Genomic DNA, 23,821 nt, shown 5'->3' with positions numbered 1-23,821 from the left:
GCTTTTTGCTGATTTCAAGTTATTCTTTAAATGTTCCTAGATTCTGGAAACCACCAATTGTTTAGGAACCGAAAATCAACTTGAAAGGTTAAATGAAGCATAGTATTATTATAAGTAAGGATTCATTTGGGAATGAAAACCAGTAACCACAGGGATCCCTAGGAGTAGAACTGACAAATCCATATGAGTGCTCTTGGATAGAGGTGGCAGGGGTTGGGTTGGGGTCCTGAGTTAATTTCCCAGGATGCGATATATTTGATGAGTTTGTATGTTTTCCCCATATTTACATGTGTTTCCTTCCAGGTGCTGTGGTTTCAATCTGCAGCCCAAGGACTTTCAGGTACTGTAGGTTAAGCAGCTTCTGGGAAAATTGGCCCTGGTGTAAGGTATCAAAGGGATCAAACCCAGCAATATGCATGTTTGTGTCTGTGTGTGCCCTGTGATGGACTGGTGTCCCGTCCAGGGTGTACCCTGTGTTGCGCCCATTGCTTTCTGGGATAGGCTCTAGCTCTCCCAAGACCCTGATTGGATAAAAGTGTTAGAACATGGAAGAGTGGATGGTTTTCGAAAGCTGCAGAGTTGGCCCTACTGTATCTCTGCATGTGTAGTCTGCATAGGAACAAGTAAAGGTTTATTCCATGCTGAAAAGTGTTTCAGCCGTGGGGTACCTTCCACCTGAAGAAGGCTCCACAGCCGAGACATTGTGTCTCTTTTCTTTTCAGCACGGAATAACCTTGTTCCTTTTTTTTTTACTACTCACACATATATTATTGCAGCAGTCCTGTGACTTGTATGGTGCTGTTGTATGACTGAATCTGAATTGCTGCAATTTTGCTTCAGAATGTAATATATTGATGTGAGATTATTCTCAGTCCTGCAGCTAGTTAGACCACTGTACTTAGCATTTTATTATGTGACCCGAATATATTCACTTGTGAGTTTGTGACATTCTTCTATATACTGGGAAATATAACATACAACAAACAAGTAATGAACAAAATAGAATTTGTTGATTTTTAATACCTCTATAACATGATTTTATTGAATATAAATGGCTTTTCACAATGATTTTAGCAGTTAAATTAATAAGTAAAAATCCATCTGAATCACCAGTGTGATTAATGTATTGTTCTATGTGCCGCATCTGCTATAGACCCTTTACATTCAATGGAATTACAAGTCAATTCTTATTCTTTTAAAGTTTTACAGTACTCTACAAATAATTATTTTAATTCAATCACAAAATGTACTAATCAGTTGGCCTCTCTACTAAAATGTAACTTAGCAGTAAACCACTGTTCTGCCATCCAGGGGAGAGTAAGATAACCCCTTCAATTACTGTACCTCTCCCATTCTACCTCTACCTTAAAACATCTCTCTTTATTGTAGCGGCGAGGCTTATTAAAGTACAGGAATTAAGATTTCTGCTCCCTTGCCTGTCCCTCTCTCCTTCATCTCAGTGGTGCTTGATACAGATTGGCCATTCCATTTGGTGTAAAACACAATTTGGTGTCAAACACAATCAAGGTGTTTTTCTAGCTGATAGAGTGTCCTGATAAGGAACAACTCCCCAATGCTGAGATTCTCCAGCACCCCTAACAAATGGTTATCTGGCGCCTCAATGTCTGGGAGATTCCAAGGGAGTCTTATTCAAAGTTGGTTTACAACTCTAAGGTCAGAGTGCATGGTTACTCATCATCAGCCAATAAGGAACTGGTAGGGCAGGTTAACCCCATGTGGGTCTCTGATGCCAATGAAACTTTCAACCAATGAACAACCTGCAGTTCCTCCAGGCAAAACAGGCAACACAGAGCGCCTGCAGAACAGTTCCCAAGGGCAGAACAGTTCCCAGGCGCATGACATTCTCGCAGTGCGCCTGCTGGACATTCAGTCTCAGGGCTCCTCCTGAACATCCTCAGACTCAGTCCGGACCACCATGTAACGGCCAGTGTGTCCTAGTGCAGGACTTTCCTTTGTTCTAAGAGTCGAGGACAGATGTTGCCAGCGCGTAACCAAAGGATCCACCCGAGGTTAGCATCAGCAGCAAGTCTCGTGAACAGGTCGGAACTGTGGACAGCTGAATCAGTATTCAGGACTAGCGCTTCATCAGGAACGAACCGGTCCTCTTCCTGACCTGCTGGGACCCGCAGTCACTTTTCTCCTGTGCACAAACTCTGCTAGTTTCAGCCAACACTAACTAGCCAGTCTTCAGTGAGCATCAGCAGAGCATCACCGCAAGCCGCACCGAGCACTGCCTGGCACCGAGCCAGAGAGTGCCGATTGGACAGCAACAAGCCTGCCACTGCTTCTTTGTGCCTGCAGGAGATCTGAATCCCCAGAGATTGGATGAGAATTCAACACTCTGCATTACCGCTCGAGAATTCAATTGTTACCTCAACCAGAGTTGATATCAATTTATTTCCTAAGAGTGATGTACTTGCTTTTGAGTATCTAGTGTAGAAGTTGTAACTAAGTTAATTTACGAAACGGTCTAAATGAGTGATATACTGAACGTATGTCCCTCTTGGTATTTGTAACTCTTCGTGATTGAATATATACCTTTTGTATTCTGCTACCCCCATGATAAGATCTGTTATGTTTATATGCACATTTTATGTATTAATAAATGTATTTTAGTGTATTAGTACCCGTGTGTGTGCGTTGTTTGAGTTATCCCGCAAGGTTGGATTCTAATACCATCAAAAGAATCATTTTGTGACTTACTGCTACAATTAATAATTGTCCCAGTTAAGCACAAAACCCCTACATTTACTGGTGCCTCGTGAGAGGATACCTACACTATGAATGTAAAGGAACTGCTTAATGCAAGAAAGAAAATGTCTCACGAGATCATTTACAGCACAGAACACAACCAGAAAGCATAAGAAAGTCATTGTCCATCGTCCTAGCACTGTGGCTTGTCCCGTGAGCCAGCCAGCACACTTTGTTGTTGCTGTCTCTCCAATATCGCTGCAAATGCCATAGGAGTGAGATGAGTTAATTAGTAAATGGCTACTAAAAAAATGGAGAGTCAGATAAAAAGATGACACATCTCTGTGTAGAAAATAAAGGAAGGCAGCCATTACCTCATTGGGCTCCCACTGCCAGATATCGAAGGTGGGCTTTCGCAGGGCCTCCACCGTCTCCTGGGACAAATGGTACTGCGAATATACAAAGAGCCAGTTTACTCCCAGCTGTGCCCTTACCTCATTGGACTCCCACAGCCAGACGTCAAATGATGGTTTTCTAAGGGCCTCTATGGTCTCTTGAGAAAGCATGTACTGCAGATGACAGAGTTCAGTGTTAATCCATTCCCTTCAAGTTTGAGATCACATCCTATTCTATGGGCTTCCAAAGAATCTCCTATAAATAAAGACTTTGAGACATGGTATGATTTTAAAGTTCTACTACATTGAAATGAACAGCTTGTCAATAATTAAAATTCAGTTTTAATTATTGTTCATTTCAGTTGTTAGCACTTCTTTCACTGCTCAAGCCAGCAGTGAGCAATAGTTCAGCATTATTTACTCTCAGGAAAGATTTTATGAACATTGGGGTTATATCTTTCTAAGACATCAAATAGCAATTTTGAAATAAAGCTAACTGAAAAAATAGTATACAAGATGTGTTTTAGTAGGTTATAGCATATTCAAAATATTATAAATCACAAAAATGTATATACAGTGCTGCTTGAAAGTTAGCGAACCCCAATTTTAGTTCTTTAAATGTTACATTTTTACTATGAAATCCTTGTTTAACCAAACTAGTCCTCACTTTTCTAAACAAAAGGGTTTATTTGCACAAATACTATGTATTTTAGAGGAACTGATGCATGCAATAGAAAACAAAATAGGTCAATAAGAATTAACATGTGCATGTGCAAAATTAAGTGAACCACAAGGTTCATTGGCACACTCAACATGGTAAGTATAAGCAGGTCCTAAAATAATTAGGTTCCAGATTATATCAAAGAACTAATCACCAGGACAAAGTCTGGGAGGCCCTCTATTATATAAAGGTAAGACATCTAGTGAGTTTGGTCTTACCCATATAGGTTAGTGTAATACACCTTGCCATGATCTAAAGAGACCTCAAATGACCTCAGGAAGAGTGTTGTCTACTCATCAGTCTGGAGAGGGTTATAAAACCAAAATGTTTTGAAATTCATCAGTCTACTGTAGGACAAATACTACACTAGTAAAGAAAAATTATGACCAAGGTGACTTTACCTAGATGTGGATGTCTTTCAAAAATAATCTCACAGAGCAACAAGAAAACTCATGCAGGATGTCCAAAAGAACCCTAGGACCACATCCTGCAGCTGATGTCCATGTTCATATCTGAACAATACAATACAATACAATTGCAATGGAAGTCATGGAAGGGTAGTTAGGAGAAAACCTTTGCTCTCTAGAAGAACATCCCTGCTCATTGAGGGTAAATTGAATTCAGAGTCACACCAAAATGTTCTGGAGGACAACATCAGGTGCTCTGTCCGTGAGTTGTAGTTAAGCCCAAAATGGGTCCTTCGACATCACAATGACAGCAAACATTCACTCACACCTACCAAAGGATGGACTTCATATTTTGGAGTGGCCAAATAAAAGTCAAGATTTCTAACCAATATAAGGACCTGAGACAGGCTGATTATTCAAGACAGCCAACAAATCTGGAACAGTTCTGTTAAGACGAATGGGCAAAAATTTCTCAAAGCAGAAGTAAGTGACTTATTCGTAACTACAGGAAACATTCGGTTGGTGTCATAGTTGCTTGATATGTGAACACTTGAATTGAATTTTTCACACATTGAGTTTCTGTTAAATAAAGATGATTTATATAATAAATAATTAAACTATATGTATGTATATATGACTGTTATCTTAATTAAATATTTGAGTTCAGATATAAGGATTTCTTAAAGATTATTTGTCTAAGACAATGAAAGATGGAGGGCTCACATACTTTCAAGCAGCTCTGTATATATGTAAACACCAATTTAAAAAATATAAAATATGATGTGTTTTACAGAGAACACTAATTAGGTAAAATCACTAGAGAAGCCGTAATGCTATTGAGTCCCAGTGCAAATTAAAATACTCAATCTGCAATCCAGATATGAGACAACCAGTTCTGATGCTGAGTAAGTATATGGTTACACAAATAGCCACAGAGAATTAATTTCCTGATGTAATATTGTTATTCACTGCCTCATTCTGTTTACTGTAATATTATTATTAGTATTATTCTAGTCCTATGAACTACTACGGAAGCACCACGGAGAAAAATGTATTGCGTTTATACAAGATTACAGAAGCTTATATCTCTGTGGCGCTTCTTTAAATTACAGTTAATACACAAATTCCCTCTTTGGATTACAACTACAAAGAAATTGGTCCAAAAGTCTTATATAGACTTCTATATTTTGAAGTGGTTTTTTGGCACAAATAATATAGCTCTAATTTTTATTTCAGAAGTTGAAGGGTGAAGTCCCTGTTTTGCTAAATGCCTCTGCTGTACCTTTTGACCTCTCCCAAAATAGGTTTAAGAGTACACATTGTTCCTGTCATACTGAATAGAAACTGATGTCTTGAAGGTGAATCCACTTGATGTTTTGCAAGCTTGTCAGGATGTTGACATTTTAAGACACATTAGAAGTAGCAAATGTGGGAAAGAACAATGCTATATTTTTGGAACGCTCTTAATATACTTATATACTTATAATATACTTTATAAAGGTAATGGCCTTTATTTTCAAAGCAGTATGAAATTATACATAAATCTATAATTCTGCATTTGTTAAACAACTAAAAATGATCTTACCAGTCAGCTGTATTTTGACTTATTACAGTTTTTTTCATTACTGTTATTTAAAACCAGAAACCTCAGTTACGTTTTCAAATGATTGCATAATTGTCTCTGTTCGGATGATCTACCGTCTTGCTCATAGACCAACATGCTGATCTTAAAATCTTAAAGTTTTTTATTTATGATCATAAATTACATCTTGCCAGTTCCCAATTTGAAAAACTAAAACATCATGTCAGTATTTATTCACTGGTATGTGGAGAAATTATATATGTAAAACAAATAAAATTAGATTCACCAATTAATTGGTAAATCTAATTTTAATTAATAAATAATAAGTGTGCAGTGCACCAGACGTATACCCTCCAGACTCTGGTCTGAACAACCGTGTGTTTTAAACAGTTACTATTACCCTGCTTTAAGTACAGCTGATATGAATCACTGGAATTTGACATTTTGAACTGAGTATTGTCCCAATAGCAAAATTAATTTTGAATTTGTGTTAGAACATTCACAAATAGAGGCAATTTTCTTATTCTTATAAAAAAACTAGAAGATGCTGACTGGCTGATTGAGCATGCGTGAAAAACACAGGAGTATCTGCATTCTAATTCTGATCAATCGATCACCATTACACCTAACCTGCTACGCTGAAAATTGTATATTTTTGTCAAGACATTAAACTTAAGTAAAATCAGTAATAAGAACAACAGTGAACACTTAAAAAAACTTTTACATATGTAGTAAGAATCAATTGTGCTATAATATATATTAAATCTGTCAATGGATTTAAAACTGCAAAAATTGATTTAAAACTGCAACTGCATTGGACACTTACTATTTATGTACAAAAACATTTTCAAAGGTTTTTTTTATGTGGACAGTGTATTTTCATTAAACACTCGAATAGTAAAACTACCATTTCTGTAAAAAAACAAGTGAGTCTTTTCTTTAGTTCTTTACTTCTTATTTGAGCTCTGTTTTAAGATACCAAAGCACCATGTCTTGTCCCTCAGAAGGGAACACTTTTCCTTGTTGGCTGAACTTTCCTCACTCAACAACGAAATGGAACCAGAGAGAAGCCTGCAAGACCTGGTGCTCTGACTAAGAAGGAACCCATTGATAGGACCCCACTGAGAACTTACCTTGGGGTAGGAAGGCACATCACGCCGAGGTGTCAGCTTTTTGTTCTCATCTAGGAAGCTGTTTGGAGTAGAGAGTCTTGAGCACAATGTGCATGGGATGGTAAAAACAAAGAAAGAAAGAATAGTACACGAACCAAACAGTCGAGGAAGAGGAGGTCACCCACACAGCAGAGAAATCCTGAGCAACTTATATTTTTAGACTTGTTACATATACTGTACCAATAGTGTTAGAAACAATACTGAAATTAAATTGAAAGCATAATGAAGCGAAGCATATATAAGATATTATAGTAACTCATATTATATTATCTTTTAAAATAAATCAAAAGTTTTGCTACATCCTGACAAGATTCTATACTCAAGACAATCAAGTATTTTTATTTTCCAGCTGCCCACTTGCACAATGCCAGAGTCAATTTCTATTGTAAGGCTGACCTCACTCACTGTTACAATAGACATATCCCACAGTACTAGAAACTGGGTAAGTGCCCAGAATTCCATAACGTGAGGGTCTGCTAGCAACTGTGAAAGACAGATGGCAGGCAGCAGCCTTTAGGAAACATACCATCTTCAAAACAACTTCAAATCTAAATGTTAATTCAGAACTTGTCTTCTTTCTTTTTCTTTGGTGTGTGAGCTATCTGAAATGCTGATTTGGCTTTAAACTGTTTGGTTGAGGCATTAACAGCCTGGCTGTAAAAACAAGGCCATCAGTGAAGGAGGTGCTGTATGGGTGATAATGTGTGGATGGTGGGGTACAAAGCTGGTGCTTGTTCTCCAAAAAATGTTAAGATGTGAAATGAAAATAAGCTTCAAGTTAGGGAACTCAAGCTACTCATTACACATTACAGCAGCAGTTTTTACCAGTCTAAGAAAACTCAGACATGTTTTTAAAAAATAACCCTTATTTAAAGATATGGTCAAGTATCCTAGAGGGAGAAGGGCAACACTTCCCAGTCCAGGGGGTTGCCCTCCATGCATTTTTACTGTTCTTCAAGCAAAAAACACAACCTATGAATGAAAACCGGATTCTATCCGTATTCCTTTTCTTCTGACACCTGCATTTGAAGAACTAATTAACTTCACATCCAAAGCCTCCAGTGATACACTGACACTGATAACTCCTGCCACACCCCCTGCATTAGAGTGTAGAGCTTCCATATTAGTGTGTAATTTGACACTGTATTATTACATATCATTGAGTGGGATTCCAATCATTTTGGTTTCACCTCACTAGAGGTACTACCTCTGTCCACAGAACGACTTTTCTGAGCATAGACAGAATGTCCAATCAGAAACCAAAACCTTGAGCAGTGACCAGATCTGAAGCTAAAGGACTGCTTGATATGATTACATGAAGCAATGCCAAAAATCACTTCTTTGCTGCTCATTAACATATTTAAGTATTGATTGCTGTGTATCCGATGGATGACCAGGTATTTCAATATACTAGCATGAAAGTTTGCACAATAATGAATGAGTAAGAGGTGTAAATGAATTAGTAACTAAGAACTGCTTAGTTTGATGGACATAATTTTAACAGCTTTAAGAGCATTCAAGGATGTCTAATGCTGTATTTTCAGAATAGAGCCTATGTACCTATACCTACAAGGAGTGTGCATTAATGCAACAAGATTTGGGTAAATTCAAAATCCTGTTTCACCAAATATGTTTCACCTAAAACATTTTAGGTCAGAGAACAGGATGACATGGGTTATATGACTAGTTGCTAAGGTAACTCGGGCTTTGGGTATCCCTCCATTGACAATGCCTCTTCAAAAGTTCCCTTTCATCTCTTGAACTGCCTATTTACATACAGCAGTCAGGGCTTGCTGAGGAAGTGGCACCTAAGCTCTTGGAGGGAGCAGAGTGGCCTGGGAATTTATTAGTGTGGCATAACTCCCCTTAAATTTACTACTGGGAAAACTATCAGTGTGCTACCAATGCCAAAAGTATGGAATGTTTTACCTGCATTTTCATGTAATTTTCTTTTAATTGACACAATGTACCCAGCAACAGTTTCAAGACGAGACTATGTAAATGGAAACCGAGTATAAGGACATTTAGCACAGAGAATACGCTCTACATCATTACATAATGTGCCAAGAAACCAATTATCAATCCTTGTTGAAGAATCACTGAGATTCTTCCACAAGCCTCTCATGAGGAACATGAATCACTGAGGGGCCCTCTCTCAAACAAATTACTTTGCAATTAATTTACACTGTCCCTGTTTAGATAACTAACCACTGTAGCATTAAAATATTCTGGAAAGACTTCTAAAGTGTGAAGAAATTAAGGATACGTGCATTGCATGATAAGTTAATTTTCCATTTGTATTTTCATATTATTTTCACTGTTGTGATATTTGTTCAATCTATATCTAGGTTTCTTAATTGAATATGAGAGAAAGAAACAAGAGATACGTTTTGGGTCTGTAAGGAGAGCTTTTCTATTCTAATTATCCATGGCCTCCCAGGGGCTTTCAATAATATTAATCACACAGTCCTTCTTTTCTCTCTCTCTAAACCTGAAATTTTAGACTTTACTCTTGACTGATTCTTTCCTCCTGCCAGATTTCATGCAGCAGCTGTGTCCCACTCCTTCACTTTCCTCTTATCACCACATCTCTTCCTCTTACCTCCAAGACCCTATTATCTTTTCCTAAACATCTTCTATAGAATAAGTAATAGGTTTATTCCATGCTGAAAAAAAGAAGAAAGAGAACACAACGTTTCGCCCGTGGAGCCTTCTTCAGGTGTTTGCAATACATCCTCTCAGCCCCAACACTCTGGGATGCAATAAACATTTCCCTTGTAAATTCTGATTTTCTATCTTCAGCTCACATCAGATTAAAGATATTTTTTCTAACCTATTAGAAACTGTCATGCTAATGTTTGGGACACCACATTATGGAGCTAGGGAGTCTTGACAGTGTTATTCTCAAGACGATACTGCTCAGGCAACACAGGCAGCAGGTGGGTGAGTCAGCATTTCAGATTATAGACTTGTAGTCTTGTCTTGTGTCACCGTTTGATTGTCCCTGCTGTACTAGCCACCTTCCATTGCATCAAAATTGAGCTCTCCTGCAGGAAAGACTCCTGTGCCTCCTGTGATACCTGCACTGCTGTCCCAGCATGTAGGTTACAGATGGCACATGAACGTCACTTGGGCATAGTGAAAATCAAACAACAGTGCTTTGGATCTGGTGTGGTGGTCAGGGATAGACAGAGAAATCAAAGGACTTGCCCCTGCACCACCCCCTCCCCAGTCCCTAGATTGGGATAATCTGCAGCTGGAAATCTGTGGGGAGTTATATGGCGTCTTACTCCATCAACTCTTCCTCATAATGGCCTATGACTCCATGGGATCAGTCACAAGTCAGGCTGTCATGGTCTACTTGGACTCTCTCTTTGCCTGCTGGGAACTGCCAACCACCATCACCACTAACAATAGGCTGTAGTTTATATTTGAGTTTGAGCCCTTTTTGGCTGACCAGGGCACTCGTTCTACAACCCAAAGGCAAACTGAAGAGTGAAGTGGCTGAACCAGTAACTAAAAATTGTCACCAATATCAATCTGGCTGAGGGCTCCTTTATAGCCATGCTCTTCTGACTCTGGTTCAATACAGGGCCAGACAGCAAACCACAGGTAGTGGCTCACTAGCCTTCATCATGCTAGGGCACAAGCTACAACTTCCTCTGGACAGACTCTGGACACTCAAACTTCTCCTATGTACATAGTGGCAGAATGCCAGCACTAGATGAAAAGGCTTTATGATTAATAACACAAGGTAAAGACACCTGGAATCGCCGTCTTCGATTGGGTCCAGATCTGTTTACCCCATCGCAAGCACAAGCTTCAGTCTTTTTGGTCTTTTCCTGTGCAGGTCACAAAGAAACTAAGCCCAGCTACCTTCCACCTCTCTGACAGGTTACAATGACGGTTGCCTCTGCAAGGTGGCAGTGCTTACTCGCCCTGGCACTGAGGCTAACACTACTCCTGCTGGACTGCCAGGCAATGAGGACTTCCCAATAAGGAGGTCCAGAAAAGAAATAATCAGTTTTGAATGAGGCTGGAAAGAACTGTGTTTTTTGTTTTTCTGGGGGTGTTCATTTACACACAGTGTCAGTTCATGTTTAGAACACTGTTGTGCTAATCCCTGCCTTTCTGTGATAAAACATCCCTGTCACTAATATTGGTAGATCACTAACCCCTAGTCTCTTCTTACACTTCCTCTTGTCCTCTATGCTCACCTGCTTGTTTAATGGTTGTTCTTCCTCTTCACTCTTCTGTCTGTTCAGCTGATTTTCTTCTTTGGTGGAACAGAAAACACTCTGACACCTCCTCAAAACCCATCCTGCTCTGTCTGTCCCTTCTACAGTAATTATTTCTTGTGATCCTGGACCTCATATCCCCTAGTATATAACTTATAAATGGTATTGTATTATATCTTAAAACTATAAAGTAATTTGTGCAGCTCTGAATGAAGAAAAGTGCATGTGTTTAATAATATTTTCGATTTCAATTTTGCATTTTAAAAACATCCAATCTAAACAGAACATCCCAGCCTTGTACCCCCTGCCTTCATTGTTTGTAATGTAGGGTTGCAGAACTGAAGGTTCAGTCCTAGAAGTTGAGAGTTTAGCTAGCCACCTTCCAAAGACATTTAATGTAATTGACAAATACCATTCTAATTATACAAAATAGTGTATTTTAGTTAAAATATTTTGCTCGTTATTAAAAAGTAAATGGAATATTTTATATAAAACTAGGAAGATGAATGATCTTTTATAAACCAACATGGGTATACTGTACTGTATTTAGACAAACACCTTATTTAAGTATCTTTTGTAAAATAATTACCCTACAAAGTACATGAAAAGTTTTGGAGTTGTTTTACTTTTTTCGATCACATTTCTAGTAGACACTGCCCAGCTCTTAAGAACAGTAAAAATGCGTCTAATTTAAAAAAATAGTTTCAGTTGTTTTTTAGTATAATGAACACATCAGTAAGTGAGAGCTAAGATCACATACTGTACATCTGTTACAGTAGATTTTTATGAGCAACAAAATTATAGCAGTACTTTCCATGGTTTGCTTAAGTAACAAGAATATAAAAAAATATTTAAGTAAGAGCAAGGAAATTAGACTTCATAAAAGATCAACATGAGAAAGCACCTCTTGTTGCATAGCCAATTGAGTTTACGCAACTCCAGCACTTATTGTGCTGAAATTTAGCTAACTCTGACATCCACACAGCCACCTGGGGATTAGACAGTCATTCACATACAGTATCCGTGATCGTGAAGTGGAAGAGACACCTTTAAAGACAGTCAGTGAAGAGGGACTCACCTGTTGTTTCTGGAAGCCATTTCATCACGAAGCTTCTTGATGTCGCTTCTGCACTTCTCTATTTCCACCACCTTCAGTCCCTCCACTGCAAGAGATTAAACAGCAAGGTTACCAGGGAACAGTGAGGATGATGGGTAAGGTTTCACTACAGGGAAATTGTGTGAAACATAGTGATGCTGACATTGCACCACGCCAGGTATGCCCCCAAACCTGTTCCCTGGGCTGCTTCTCTTTCAAACAATAGGAAACCTACAAAGGAGGAGCCACCAGTGAAAAAGGCAGGGGTTAGATTTCTTTCTGAAGAGCAAGTATTATTCTAAAAAAATTACCATGGCAGATAACAAAGTAAAAATAACCCTCCTAATGCTGCCTCCTTTTACTGTGTTCTTCTCACAACAGCCTCTTTCTCAAACTGTTCAGCCTTGCTTAGAAACACTGAGTTTTTGGAGGCAGAGTTATGATTTACAGTACAAGACCTGCCTGGAGGTCATACAAAAAAGTTATGATTATGTTTTTGTAACTATCCTTAAATCAAAAGAAGATTACACAAAGCTTAAGATGCCTAAAGATTAGAAACCGTTCAGCTAGTTTTTAGGGTCCAGCAGGGAAAATGCACAAAATAGCAATGTTTTCTTCTGTGAAGATGGTAAAAAGGCAGGAATGAAAGCTAATAAGTCTAGATCCTGTCAGAGTGTGGGGTAAAGTGACTAATTTACAAATCAAATTCATTTTAAGAATGATCAAGAGAAAAGCATATTCCTTATAAGAATTTCCCATGGCGAATGGATTGTATTTGACTGCTAAAATGTACTTTTATACATGGAATCTATGTTTCCAAGGGATGTGTACAATAGTACACCATGATATTCCAATAGTCCAGAGTAGTTACACATAGCAAAAGTATATTAAAGCCCTAAGAAACCACAACATAAGTATAAATAAGGCACAAGCATTCCTAAAACAAAAGACTTAATGAAAACTGGAGAGGAAATAGTTCCCTACAAGTTCTGAACAATGCACCTTAACTGCAATACAAAGAAATAAGTAATAGGTTTATTCCATGCTGAAATGAAGAAGAAAGAAAACACAACGTTTCGGCCGTGGAGCCTTCTTCAGGTTTATTCCTTTTTTTCAGCATGGAATAAACCTATTACTTGTTCCTTTGCACTTCTGCTAAACAACACCGCTCCTGCCAATCAGCCAACCACGACACTCCATCAATTAGCGCACCTTCTCCCTCGCACAATACTTAAACCCTCCAGAAGCCTCTGTTCCTTGCCCAGTATTGGTTGTTCTTTGGAGCTTCTACCTTGCCTTAGTTTCTGTATCCTACTTGCTCTTCGTTATGAACCTTGGAACTTTCCTTCGACCTTGTCTACTGTCTTGCCCTTTTGGATTGGAAGCCCTCTCGTTGACCTTCACCTTTTGTATCACGGAACTGTCTTTTGACCATGACTTCAGCCTTGCCCTCTTCTGGATTGGAAACCTACTCACCTACTGTACCTTTTGTTACTAACCTCGGAACTGGACTCGGACCTCGCCTCTCGCCTAACCCTCCTAAGGTACCGCATAGGGTTCATCTTCCTGTTTTCTCAGCGGGTCATTTGTGACACCGATAATATCTCTGCTACTCTTAAATCTTACTATACTGATAATTATAAGTATAGTAGGATTTTAGAGTAGTAGAGATTTATTAAAGTAGTTCAATAATTTAATTTATTGAAGACAATTTAATGGAGCCTTTCAGGGTTTTGATATGGTGGCAGATGACTTCTACAGTAAAATCATGTTATCCTGTAATATCACAGAGTTTCAGTCTAATGAGGCCTTTCAGCTTAAATGTCAAATGGCAAATGGGAATCACTTTACATTAGCTGCAGCTTGGGTACAAAATTGCTTATGAAGCAAAAGTTCGGGATGAATGCAGCTGAACTAATCAACCTCAGCTGTCTCCACTCCCAACTAATTCTGATGTAATTGCCTCAGTTCCCATATATACCACATGTCACCCCCTCCTCCACCCCATCTCCACCTTTGCAGCTGCACCTTGGTTGCCTTTTCACCAAGCCTGGTGGGTTCCAGCCTTCCTGTCCATTGGCTGGGAGGTTGGCCCTCAACCAAGCAGGTTAAGCCAAAGTTTTCACAGATTCACTAAATGATTCTTCTGCCACACAATGTTTGGCTGCTGTTGTTTCTTGTGAACTACAAAAAAAATAAAAAAATGTTTTTTTTTTAAACAGGCTCCCTGTGAGTACAGTAGGTGACTTATGCAACACTAAACGACCTTGAATCTTGCAAGGTCAGTTAAGGAGGATCTTAAAACAAAGGAGCACATGATTCATCCAGTTACAAAACCTTTATCAACATCTTTAACTCGAGGACACAAAGCAGCAAATCACATCTAAAATATCTTTGCCTGATGAACAAGGTTCATATCAGTTTGGTCATCTCTCTTCCCTGAACCTGATGAGCTATTGATGAATTTGAACAGAGCTGTAAAATATAGTAACTCCAAAATGGATTTAAAAATAGTAATTTGAAAAATTGGCAGAATGTTAAAAAAAGATATTATAATAATAAAAGTGAGACTTTTATCATAGCAAGGAAAAAAGCAATAACCACAAATAACTGCTGAGATGAGGTGTATAGATGTGCTCCTTTAGAAAAAAATGTCAATAATTATGTTTTGTCAGTCTGATGCATTTCAGTTTTTTAATAATTATTTAAAATAATTCCTTACACTTCTATAGAGCTTTTCTGGACACTCTATTCAAAGCACTTTACAAGTAATGGGGACTCCCCTCCACCACCACCAATGTGCAGCATCCACCTGGATGATGCGCTGGCAGCCATAGTGCACCAGAACGCACACCACACACCAGCTATCAGTGCGGAGGAGAACAGAGTGATGAAGCCAATCCATAGTTTTGCACTCACTGTATATTATGATTTTCTTGCATGTTGTGTAAAGCATATTATTTATGAGTTTCTGCAAACTCAGCACCAAGTGGACACAGAGTTAAGCAGAATCAGACCAGCAGTTTAACCCACACAGTGGAGACATTACAAGGGCATTGTTGTCTTCAACACATTGTAGTGGGTAAAGCAGAACACACAAGCCACACAATAATAGGTGATAATGTTAGTACAAATGAGCAATCAGTTTTAATGTAAAGAATATGACAACAGGGCAGTACAGTGGCACAATGATTAACATTGTTATCTCTGTGGAGCCTGGATGTTCTCCCTGTGTTCGTGTGGCTTTCCTCCAGATGCTCCAGTTTTCCCTTAGCCTAAAAACATACATTGGCTTCTGGAAAAATTGGCCCTGGTATAAGAGTGCACCTGTGCCCTACAACGGATTGGTGTCCCATTCAGGGTGGACACTGCCTTGCACCCACTGATTGTTGGGATGGACTCCAGTTCCTCTGTGACCCTGAATTGGAAGAAGTGGTTAAGAAATAGATGGATGGATAAATATGACAATAAAATCTGAAAGAAATGCTGTGTCTGTATTATGGATAAGTTTAAACCATCATATTCCCTATTAAAAGGAGCCGTGGTAGCTCAGATGGTTCAATCCCAGGTAGGGGCCAGCGATGTAGCTCCCAGGTCCACTCAGCCTGCTTTCCAAATGAGTACCTGGGGGTAATAGGCCGGCCGGAGCGTGATGCTGACCACATCACCTCCACGTCCAGTGTTGGATGGTCAAGAAAAATGGTGGCCCTTGCCCCCCATTCCCCATGGGCCTTTATGGCCTGAAAAGGAACCTACCGATCTACTATTCCCTACTAAAAACACTGTAACACTATCAGAAAAAAGGTCTAGTATAGGAAAGTGAAGAAATGTATATAATGTGTTGGCCAGTCAGAACAGAATTATTTACATGTCTACATGTCCCACAACAGGTCTCCTTAAGCGTTATAAGCAACTTCTTAAAGTGAGGAGATGAACAGTAAAACATGCCTTTCAGTTTAATTCTTCAATAGCTTCTATCCACAAGCAGTGAGACTGGCGAACACATTTAGCCATCCCCCTCGGACCACACCTACACCATCACCATCTACCTCATTGTAATTTATTTATTGTACGTCTCCAGTCATTGTTTACACGTCTGTATTGTTTACATTCAAACTGTCTGCATGTTTACTTGCACATTGTCTATTGTTTGTTTGTACATTTTCTTGATGCACTGTTTGCACTTTGTTTTGTTTTTTTTACACTTGTTTTACAATCGAGAGACTTTCTGTAAGTAAGAATTCCATTGTACCAGCACCGGTTACATATGGCAATAAAGTCAAGTCAAGTCAAGTCAATTCTACAAAGGGCAATAATACAAATACAAGTACAATGACTCAGTGATATCAACATTTTTCATTACCTGCAAAGAGTTTGCTCAAGCCTGAGAGAATGTTAACTGCATTGTAAACAAGAGGAACATTTGCAAAAATGTCAGTTTTCTCAAAAATGTGAGTTCAAGAAATATAGCAGAAAATATCATAAGCCTTCAGTTAAATAATGGTTTCTCTAACATAACCAAAGCAGCTATTTGCTCTATTTGTTTTATAAAAGACAGCACCTAAATGAATCATTTAAGAAGCACAGTGTAAGATGATGTTTGCTGAGCCGTAAAACTGGATACCAGCCTGTTTGTAGCAAAATCCCTTCCTCATGAGTTTAAACATTGAACATAGAAAAATTAATCAACAATGTTTTAAGAAAATCAAGATTACACTACTGAGAGTTTAAAGAGAAGATTAGGCAGAAATGTTCTAATCTTCCTTTCCCAATCAAACACAAATGTCAAAGGCACAATGTCTTTAATAAACCCACAATCATTACAGCTCCACAGCACTGGCTGCTCATTACTGGTTTCCAGGGATACTTTGTAAACAATGACCTGCCAGATTAGTGCAGAGTCCTGCAACAATGGAAAATACCTTAATGAGAATTTGCTAGAGTGAATCACCTCACACAAGCCCTAATCACTCCAGATGCCTGTAATGTAAGATGGTGGTTGACAACTTGTGCTAACCAAAACAAAAGCCTTGTCACTGTTACACAGCAGCAGGTGTATCTTAATGTTGTGACTAGTAAAGGACCATTGATGAAGAGTTAATATATATGTTATAATTTGGCATGAAGCCTGTTTAGCATGTGGTATTTATTTTACTTTAACAGGGACTCTTCAACAGTCTATTCAAATAAAACTGGTATAGTTTAGTGGGAAAACACCTCAATTAAACCTATAATTAACTGAAAAAATATAATGATAACCATAATAAAATGTATAAAACACAGTTTTTGTGAAAAGGGACATGAATGCTGGAGTAATTTAACAAAGATGTAGTTGGGTAACAGTCACAAATTGATGAGAAAATGCTAATACATAGTAATGTGCAATCTTGGGTACCTTTCTAGGAGTGCAATTAATTTAAGTTCAGAAGCAATTTTAAAAACCTATCCCATCTCAATTCCATTGCCTGGAATTAAGGAGCCAAGTTACAACTCTTCTGGTTACATTTGTGACGTTTGGACAGTTTCACCTTGATCTTCCAGATTGTTCTGTAGTAACCTTTGTCTTGCCCAGCAGTGAATAAACAACGAAGATAATCACAAATGCAGAGATGATTACTTACATTCAACTCTTTTCTCCAGCATCGCCAGTCGATTTGTGACTTCTGTTTTCAGCTCATTTATTTTGAATGCCCTACAGAACACAAGCTTAGTTTAGAATCTTGTAAAATATTAATGAATTTACATTTTTAGTGCATTAAAAATGATTAGAACCACTTCTGCTGACATATCTAATATTTTTCCATACTCATTTAAGAATTGTTACTTAAGAGATTGATGAAGGTCACTACAGAGCTTAATAGTGAAATCCCTTCCATATTTTTTCTCTGAATTCATGAGTCACAATATAAACAGAAGTAAATTTAATAATAACACTACATATTGTCATTTTCCTATGAAGTGATTCTATCACAGTGCCAGACTTTTTTAAAAGGTCCAAGTTTTACCTTCTTCATTAGAAGTATTCTGTTATCCATCCCCTGCAATAATAATTCTCTGTATAAAACCTACTTTTGAGTATAGGTGCAAATTTATCTTTTCATTTTCCAGTTATGTCCTCATACCAAACTTTATTTGAAATAGCTACTAATGTAAATATAATTGATACTCTTTAAAATTCTGAAAGCCTTAATCAAATCTTCCCTTTCCACTCCTCTCATCTTTATCCCTAGAATATACAGTGCCTTGCGAAAGTATTCGGCCCCCTTGAACTTTTCAACCTTTTGCCACATTTCAGGCTTCAAACATAAAGATATAAATTTTTTATTTTATGTGAAGAATCACCAACAAGTGGGACACAATTGTGAAGTGGAACGAAATCTATTGGATTTTTGAAACTTTTTTAACTAATAAAAAAATGAAAAGTGGGGCGTGCAAAATTATTCGGCCCCTTTACTTTCAGTGCAGCAAACTCACTCCAGAAGTTCAGCGAGGATCTCTGAATGATCCAATGTTGTCCTAAATGACTGATGGTGATAAATAGAATCCACCTGTGTGTAATCAAGTCTCTGTATAAATGCACCTGCTCTGTGATAGTCTCAAGGTTCTGTTGAAAGCGCAGAGAGCATCATGAAGACCAAGGAACACACCAGGCAGGTCCGTAATACTGTTGTGGAGAAGTTTAAAGCCGGATTTGGATACAAAAAGATTTCCCAAGCTTCAAACATCCCAAGGAGCACTGTGTAAGCGATCATCTTGAAATGGAAGGAGTATCAGACCACTGCAAATCTACCAAGACCTGGCCGTCCCTCTAAACTTTCAGCTCAGACAAGGAGAAGACTGATCAGAGATGCAGCCAAGAGGCCCATGATCACTCTGGATGAACTGCAGAGAACTACAGCTGAGGTGGGAGAGTCTGTCCATAGGACAACAATCAGTCTTACACTGCACAAATCTGGCCTTTATGGAAGAGTGGCAAGAAGAAAGCCATTTCTCAAAGATATCCATAAAAAGTCTCGTCTAAAGTTTGCCACAAGCCACCTGGGAGACACCCCAAACATGTGGAAGAAGGTGCTCTGGTCAGATGAAACCAAAATCGAACTTTTTGGCCACAATGCAAAACGATATGTTTGGCGTAAAAGCAACACAGCTCATCACCCTCAACACACCATCTCCACTGTCAAACATGGTGGTGGCAGCATCATGGTTTGGGCCTGCTTTTCTTCAGCAGGGACAGGGAAGATGGTTAAAATTGAGGGGAAGATGGATGCAGCCAAATACAGGACCATTCTGGATGAAAACCTGTTGGAGTCTGCAAAAGACCTGAAACTGGGACGGAGATTTATCTTCCAACAAGACAATGATCCCAAACATACAGCAAAATCTACAAAGGAATGGTTCACAAATAAACGTATCCAGGTGTTTGAATGGCCAAGTCAAAGTCCAGACCTGAATCCAATCGAGAATCTGTGGAAAGAGCTGAAAACTGCTGTTCACAAACGCTCTCCATCCAACCTCACTGAGCTCGAGCTGTTTTGCAAGGAAGAATGGGCAAGAATTTCAGTCTCTCGATGTGCAAAACTGATAGAGACATACCCCAAGCGACTTGCAGCTGTAATCGCAGCAAAAGGTGGCTCTACAAAGTATTAACGCAAGGGGGCCGAATAATTTTGCACGCCCCACTTTTCATTTTTTTATTAGTTAAAAAAGTTTCAAAAATCCAATAGATTTCGTTCCACTTCACAATTGTGTCCCACTTGTTGGTGATTCTTCACATAAAATAAAAAATTTATATCTTTATGTTTGAAGCCTGAAATGTGGCAAAAGGTTGAAAAGTTCAAGGGGGCCGAATACTTTCGCAAGGCACTGTATATCCCTGGAATCCCTAGAATAGAATATTCTTGTTCTTCTCTGGATTTTCTCTATGATATCGAAGTTCTTTAGGTAAATTTTTAAAGATGGTTATTACCTTCTATCTCAAAATCTGTGAGTATATATTATAATTGTCATTATGTTAGAAAAGCAATCTATTCTACACAGCTTAATACAATGATGCAGTGATAAAGGACAGCGACTGAACAGTCCACAAAATCCCTAGGTTTAGATTTTGTTTAAAGTGAGCACAGCTAATTTTTTTTATTTTTTCAATTATGAAATCACAAACATTAATCTATTATTAATAAATAAATGTATACCCACACACACACAGCATAGTCAGTTTTATAAAGCTCACACAATAGCATGGATCTAAGTATTAACCTGTGGGAAAGATGTTCTGACATGTCTACCTGTCAGAATCCTTCATTGTTCTCCGCAATCTGTGCCCAATGGTGCCTTACATGAGAGTTAAAGCTGATCAGAAGAGTGAGACATCTCCAGATGAAGTTACATTGATATTACAGGCACCCAGAAAATCCCAGGGCCCACTGTGGTGTTAAAAGTTGAAAGAATCCTTGTGGACTCAATCCCACTTACCAGCATTCAACTGCCATTATCTGGGAAATCTCGGTTATAGTCAGTGAATGGGCTTTGTAAAAGTTTGAACTAGCAACATCTGTGCTTTAGGTTCACTTTAAGACCAGCCTGCACTGTGATCCACTGCCTTTACTGGTTTAGGCATTTTGGAGTCTTAAATTACACTTGATTCACAAATAAGTCAACTGCAAGTGCTCAGCATCTGCATGTCAGGTATACACTGATATATTTCACACAAATACTGAAGAAATATATTTTCACCAGTGAGCATGTACATGTCTAAAACAATGTTAAGAGGCAGGTCCAGGGATATCAGAATCTTGTAACATAATGTATGTACCTGGAAAACTGTTCAGCCACCTGGGTCAAAACATTTTGAAAGAGTTCTTCTTTATCTGAAAAAAAGCAACATATAAATCATATACATAATCATACATATAATCAATAACATACAGCAAATAACCTCCATATTGCAGCAAAAAACTTTGCAAAGCCAATTGCAAAACACTGATATGGATACACTGGGCTCCCAAATCTTAATAAGGAATATACACCACAATAAATTACTGAAGCTATTCAACAGTTCAAATAGCATGTGTTATGTTGGATATTGTTCACACAGAACTTTCACATTGATCAGTCTTTATGTTGGGCTGTAATAAGAAAGTAGTGCATATGGTGACACACATCTAACCCAGCAGGCATGGGATGGCAGCCCATTATAGGGCACACACTCACATCCACCAGCACATGCTGAGATACCAATTAACCTGGACAGCATGGACTGGAAGGATACCACGAAAACTCAGCACAGAAGGACTCAAACCCAAGACCCAGAAACAGTGTCAGAGCAGAGATGCACCCATCACACTGGCTGCAAGCATTATTAACTTGCAGTGACTAAGCATTAAGTAAGCAAGCATTCATTACTTGCAGTTAAGTAGTTTGGACAAACTCTAATAACACAGAGAAGAGGATTCGAATTAGTGAACTTTACCGGTGTAACTTGTCTGGTTGAGAAGCGTGACAACTTGTAGGGAAGAACCTGTCAGAATCCCAAAAAGAAGCAGACCAGAACCTCTAACGGTGATGCAGAATTCTTCAGTAACAAAAGATTATGAATGGGGATACAGTCAGGAAATTGGATGTTTAGGTGTGTGTAAAAGGCCCAAAGGAATCTTTAGGAATCATCCAGAGAGATTGAAGAGCTCTGAGGAATATTGTTTGTAGTGTGTGTAAGTGGGGGAATGAATAAGAACCCCCCATAATAGGATTTAATTAGGGCAAATATGACTTCTCAACGAGCAGTAAAAGATGCTGTGCCAATCCTAAAATTATCAGAAATTTCCAGTATTGAAGCTGATTTATTTAATGCTTTTTGAAGTACTTATTGTGGTGATTAAGGGTTATGGTTACGATGGGTGGATTAAGTACACTTCAATACTTAAAGACTTATTTTACTGTCTTAGGTTTGGAAATAAAGCAATTTCACAAAACAATTTGAAACAACAAAGAACAGTTTATTGGACTGCAGTGTCAGTAAAACATCAGTGAAATCAGTACAGTAATTCCTTGCTATACTCAAATTTACCTGTGTGGAATTTCTTGTATACAATTTTAACTTGACTCTATACCATCGACGATTTTGAATATCTGTGAAGTTAAGAAGCACTTATGAGCTTTGCTGTGTGCTGGCTTGAGATATGTCCGCAATTTCTCTCACAATCATAAATTGTTCTGCACATATTAGTACATTATTGCATTGGACTTTGATTATATTTGATAGCACACAAAAATGTTAGTGATAGGGATTTCCTAAATAAAAGTGATAGTCATTAGTGAAGAACTTGGAAGAAAAAATGAATGTGCTTGATAAGGTGCATGAAGTGCAAAAGTGCTGTTGGTCAGTTGTTTGGTGTAAATGATTCTACAATTCGGACATTAAAGAAAATCGAAGAAGCTATCAGAGTGAGTGTAAGAAGTGATACAACAACACTGTACGTGCCACGTGACCCATTCTACACGGGCATCATCACAGCAATAAAGGTAAGTATTATGTCAGAACCCCACTTAAAAACTATCAATACAATATTGTTTCCAAAATATTTTGCATTTTACTTTATTCTGATTCTATTATTGTAGGTCAAAAAATGAGGGATTTTAATAGTGACCACTAACCCTATTTTCCTATAAGGTCTTAAGTTTACCAACCACAAATTTACCTACAATGAAGGTAAATGTTTTCAGGAACATAAACCTTGTGATTGGCAAGGCATTACTGTATACAGTTCTGACTGCCCTCTATCTCAATAAAAAACTGAAAGGGACCTTGAACTGCCCCATGACCCTGAATTGGATGAAGTGGTTGGAAAATGGATGGATCTTGAACAGGATTCACTTGCTGAAGGAATGTCTTCTCAATTACATTCAGGTATGTATAAAAACTGGTTTTGTAGGTCTAAATCACTTGAGTTAACTTTTGTTAGCCCATAGGTAAATATAACTCCATTTAAAAAAATAAGTGACAAAAATAATTTGTGATCACAAAGAAAGGAGTAAGTTTAATTGAGAACAGGACAGTGTTTGAAATCCTGAAATGTACTTACAAAGTCAGCTTATTTTTAAGTTAGACAACTTCAAGTTGTACTGTGAAAAGACAGCCAGTTCTTTAGGATGAAAATCACGAACATGCATTTTCATAACTGAAAATAGGATGGATGGAAAGGATCCTGTCACAGTGTAGAGACATTGACAAAAGGTTGATTGTAACTCTAACCTTTGCTATGAGTACATCCATAACTTAACATCTGAGCAAACATATACTATAAATCTGCAAGGGTGGAAATAATCTTATAGTTGTACAATCCTGAGAGACAGCAATAGGTAATAATTCCTCTGTTTTACAGCTATTAAACAGCCTAAATTATACTGCTTTATAGCACCAGCCTATTAAACATGAAATTATGTCAACCTTTTTAAATATTCACAGCTGCATAACCTGAGGAGTGTATTTTCATTGCAGTTGA

General features: G+C 38.2%; 1 protein-coding gene across 10 annotated transcripts in view; it reads right to left on the bottom strand.

Annotated features, from left to right (window-relative positions):
* pde9aa (phosphodiesterase 9aa) overlaps positions 1–23,821 on the bottom strand; it is a 75,621-nt gene that overhangs the window by 13,949 nt on the left and 37,851 nt on the right. For 7 of the 10 annotated variants that reach the window (XM_088606992.1, XM_088606982.1, XM_088606973.1 and 4 more), the window contains 5 exons: positions 21,136–21,190; positions 17,945–18,015; positions 12,306–12,390; positions 6,951–7,026; positions 3,087–3,161 (listed from right to left, as the gene is read on the bottom strand). In XM_088606992.1, coding sequence (XP_088463118.1) covers positions 3,087–3,161; positions 6,951–7,026; positions 12,306–12,390; positions 17,945–18,015; positions 21,136–21,190 — 362 coding nt within the window. Of the gene's footprint in view, positions 1–3,086; positions 3,162–3,206; positions 3,282–6,950; positions 7,027–12,305; positions 12,391–17,944; positions 18,016–21,135; positions 21,191–23,821 lie in introns of all 10 variants that reach the window. The other 3 variants (XM_088606965.1, XM_088607008.1, XM_088607001.1) reach the window with 3 other exon arrangements.

Source organism: Lepisosteus platostomus, chromosome 2, assembly GCF_059453375.1.
Source record: "Lepisosteus platostomus isolate fLepPlt1 chromosome 2, fLepPlt1.hap1, whole genome shotgun sequence".
Taxonomy (NCBI): Eukaryota; Metazoa; Chordata; class Actinopteri; order Semionotiformes; family Lepisosteidae; genus Lepisosteus; species Lepisosteus platostomus.
Note: the sequence above shows the minus strand (reverse complement) of the source record. Positions and strands in the feature narration are given on the sequence as shown.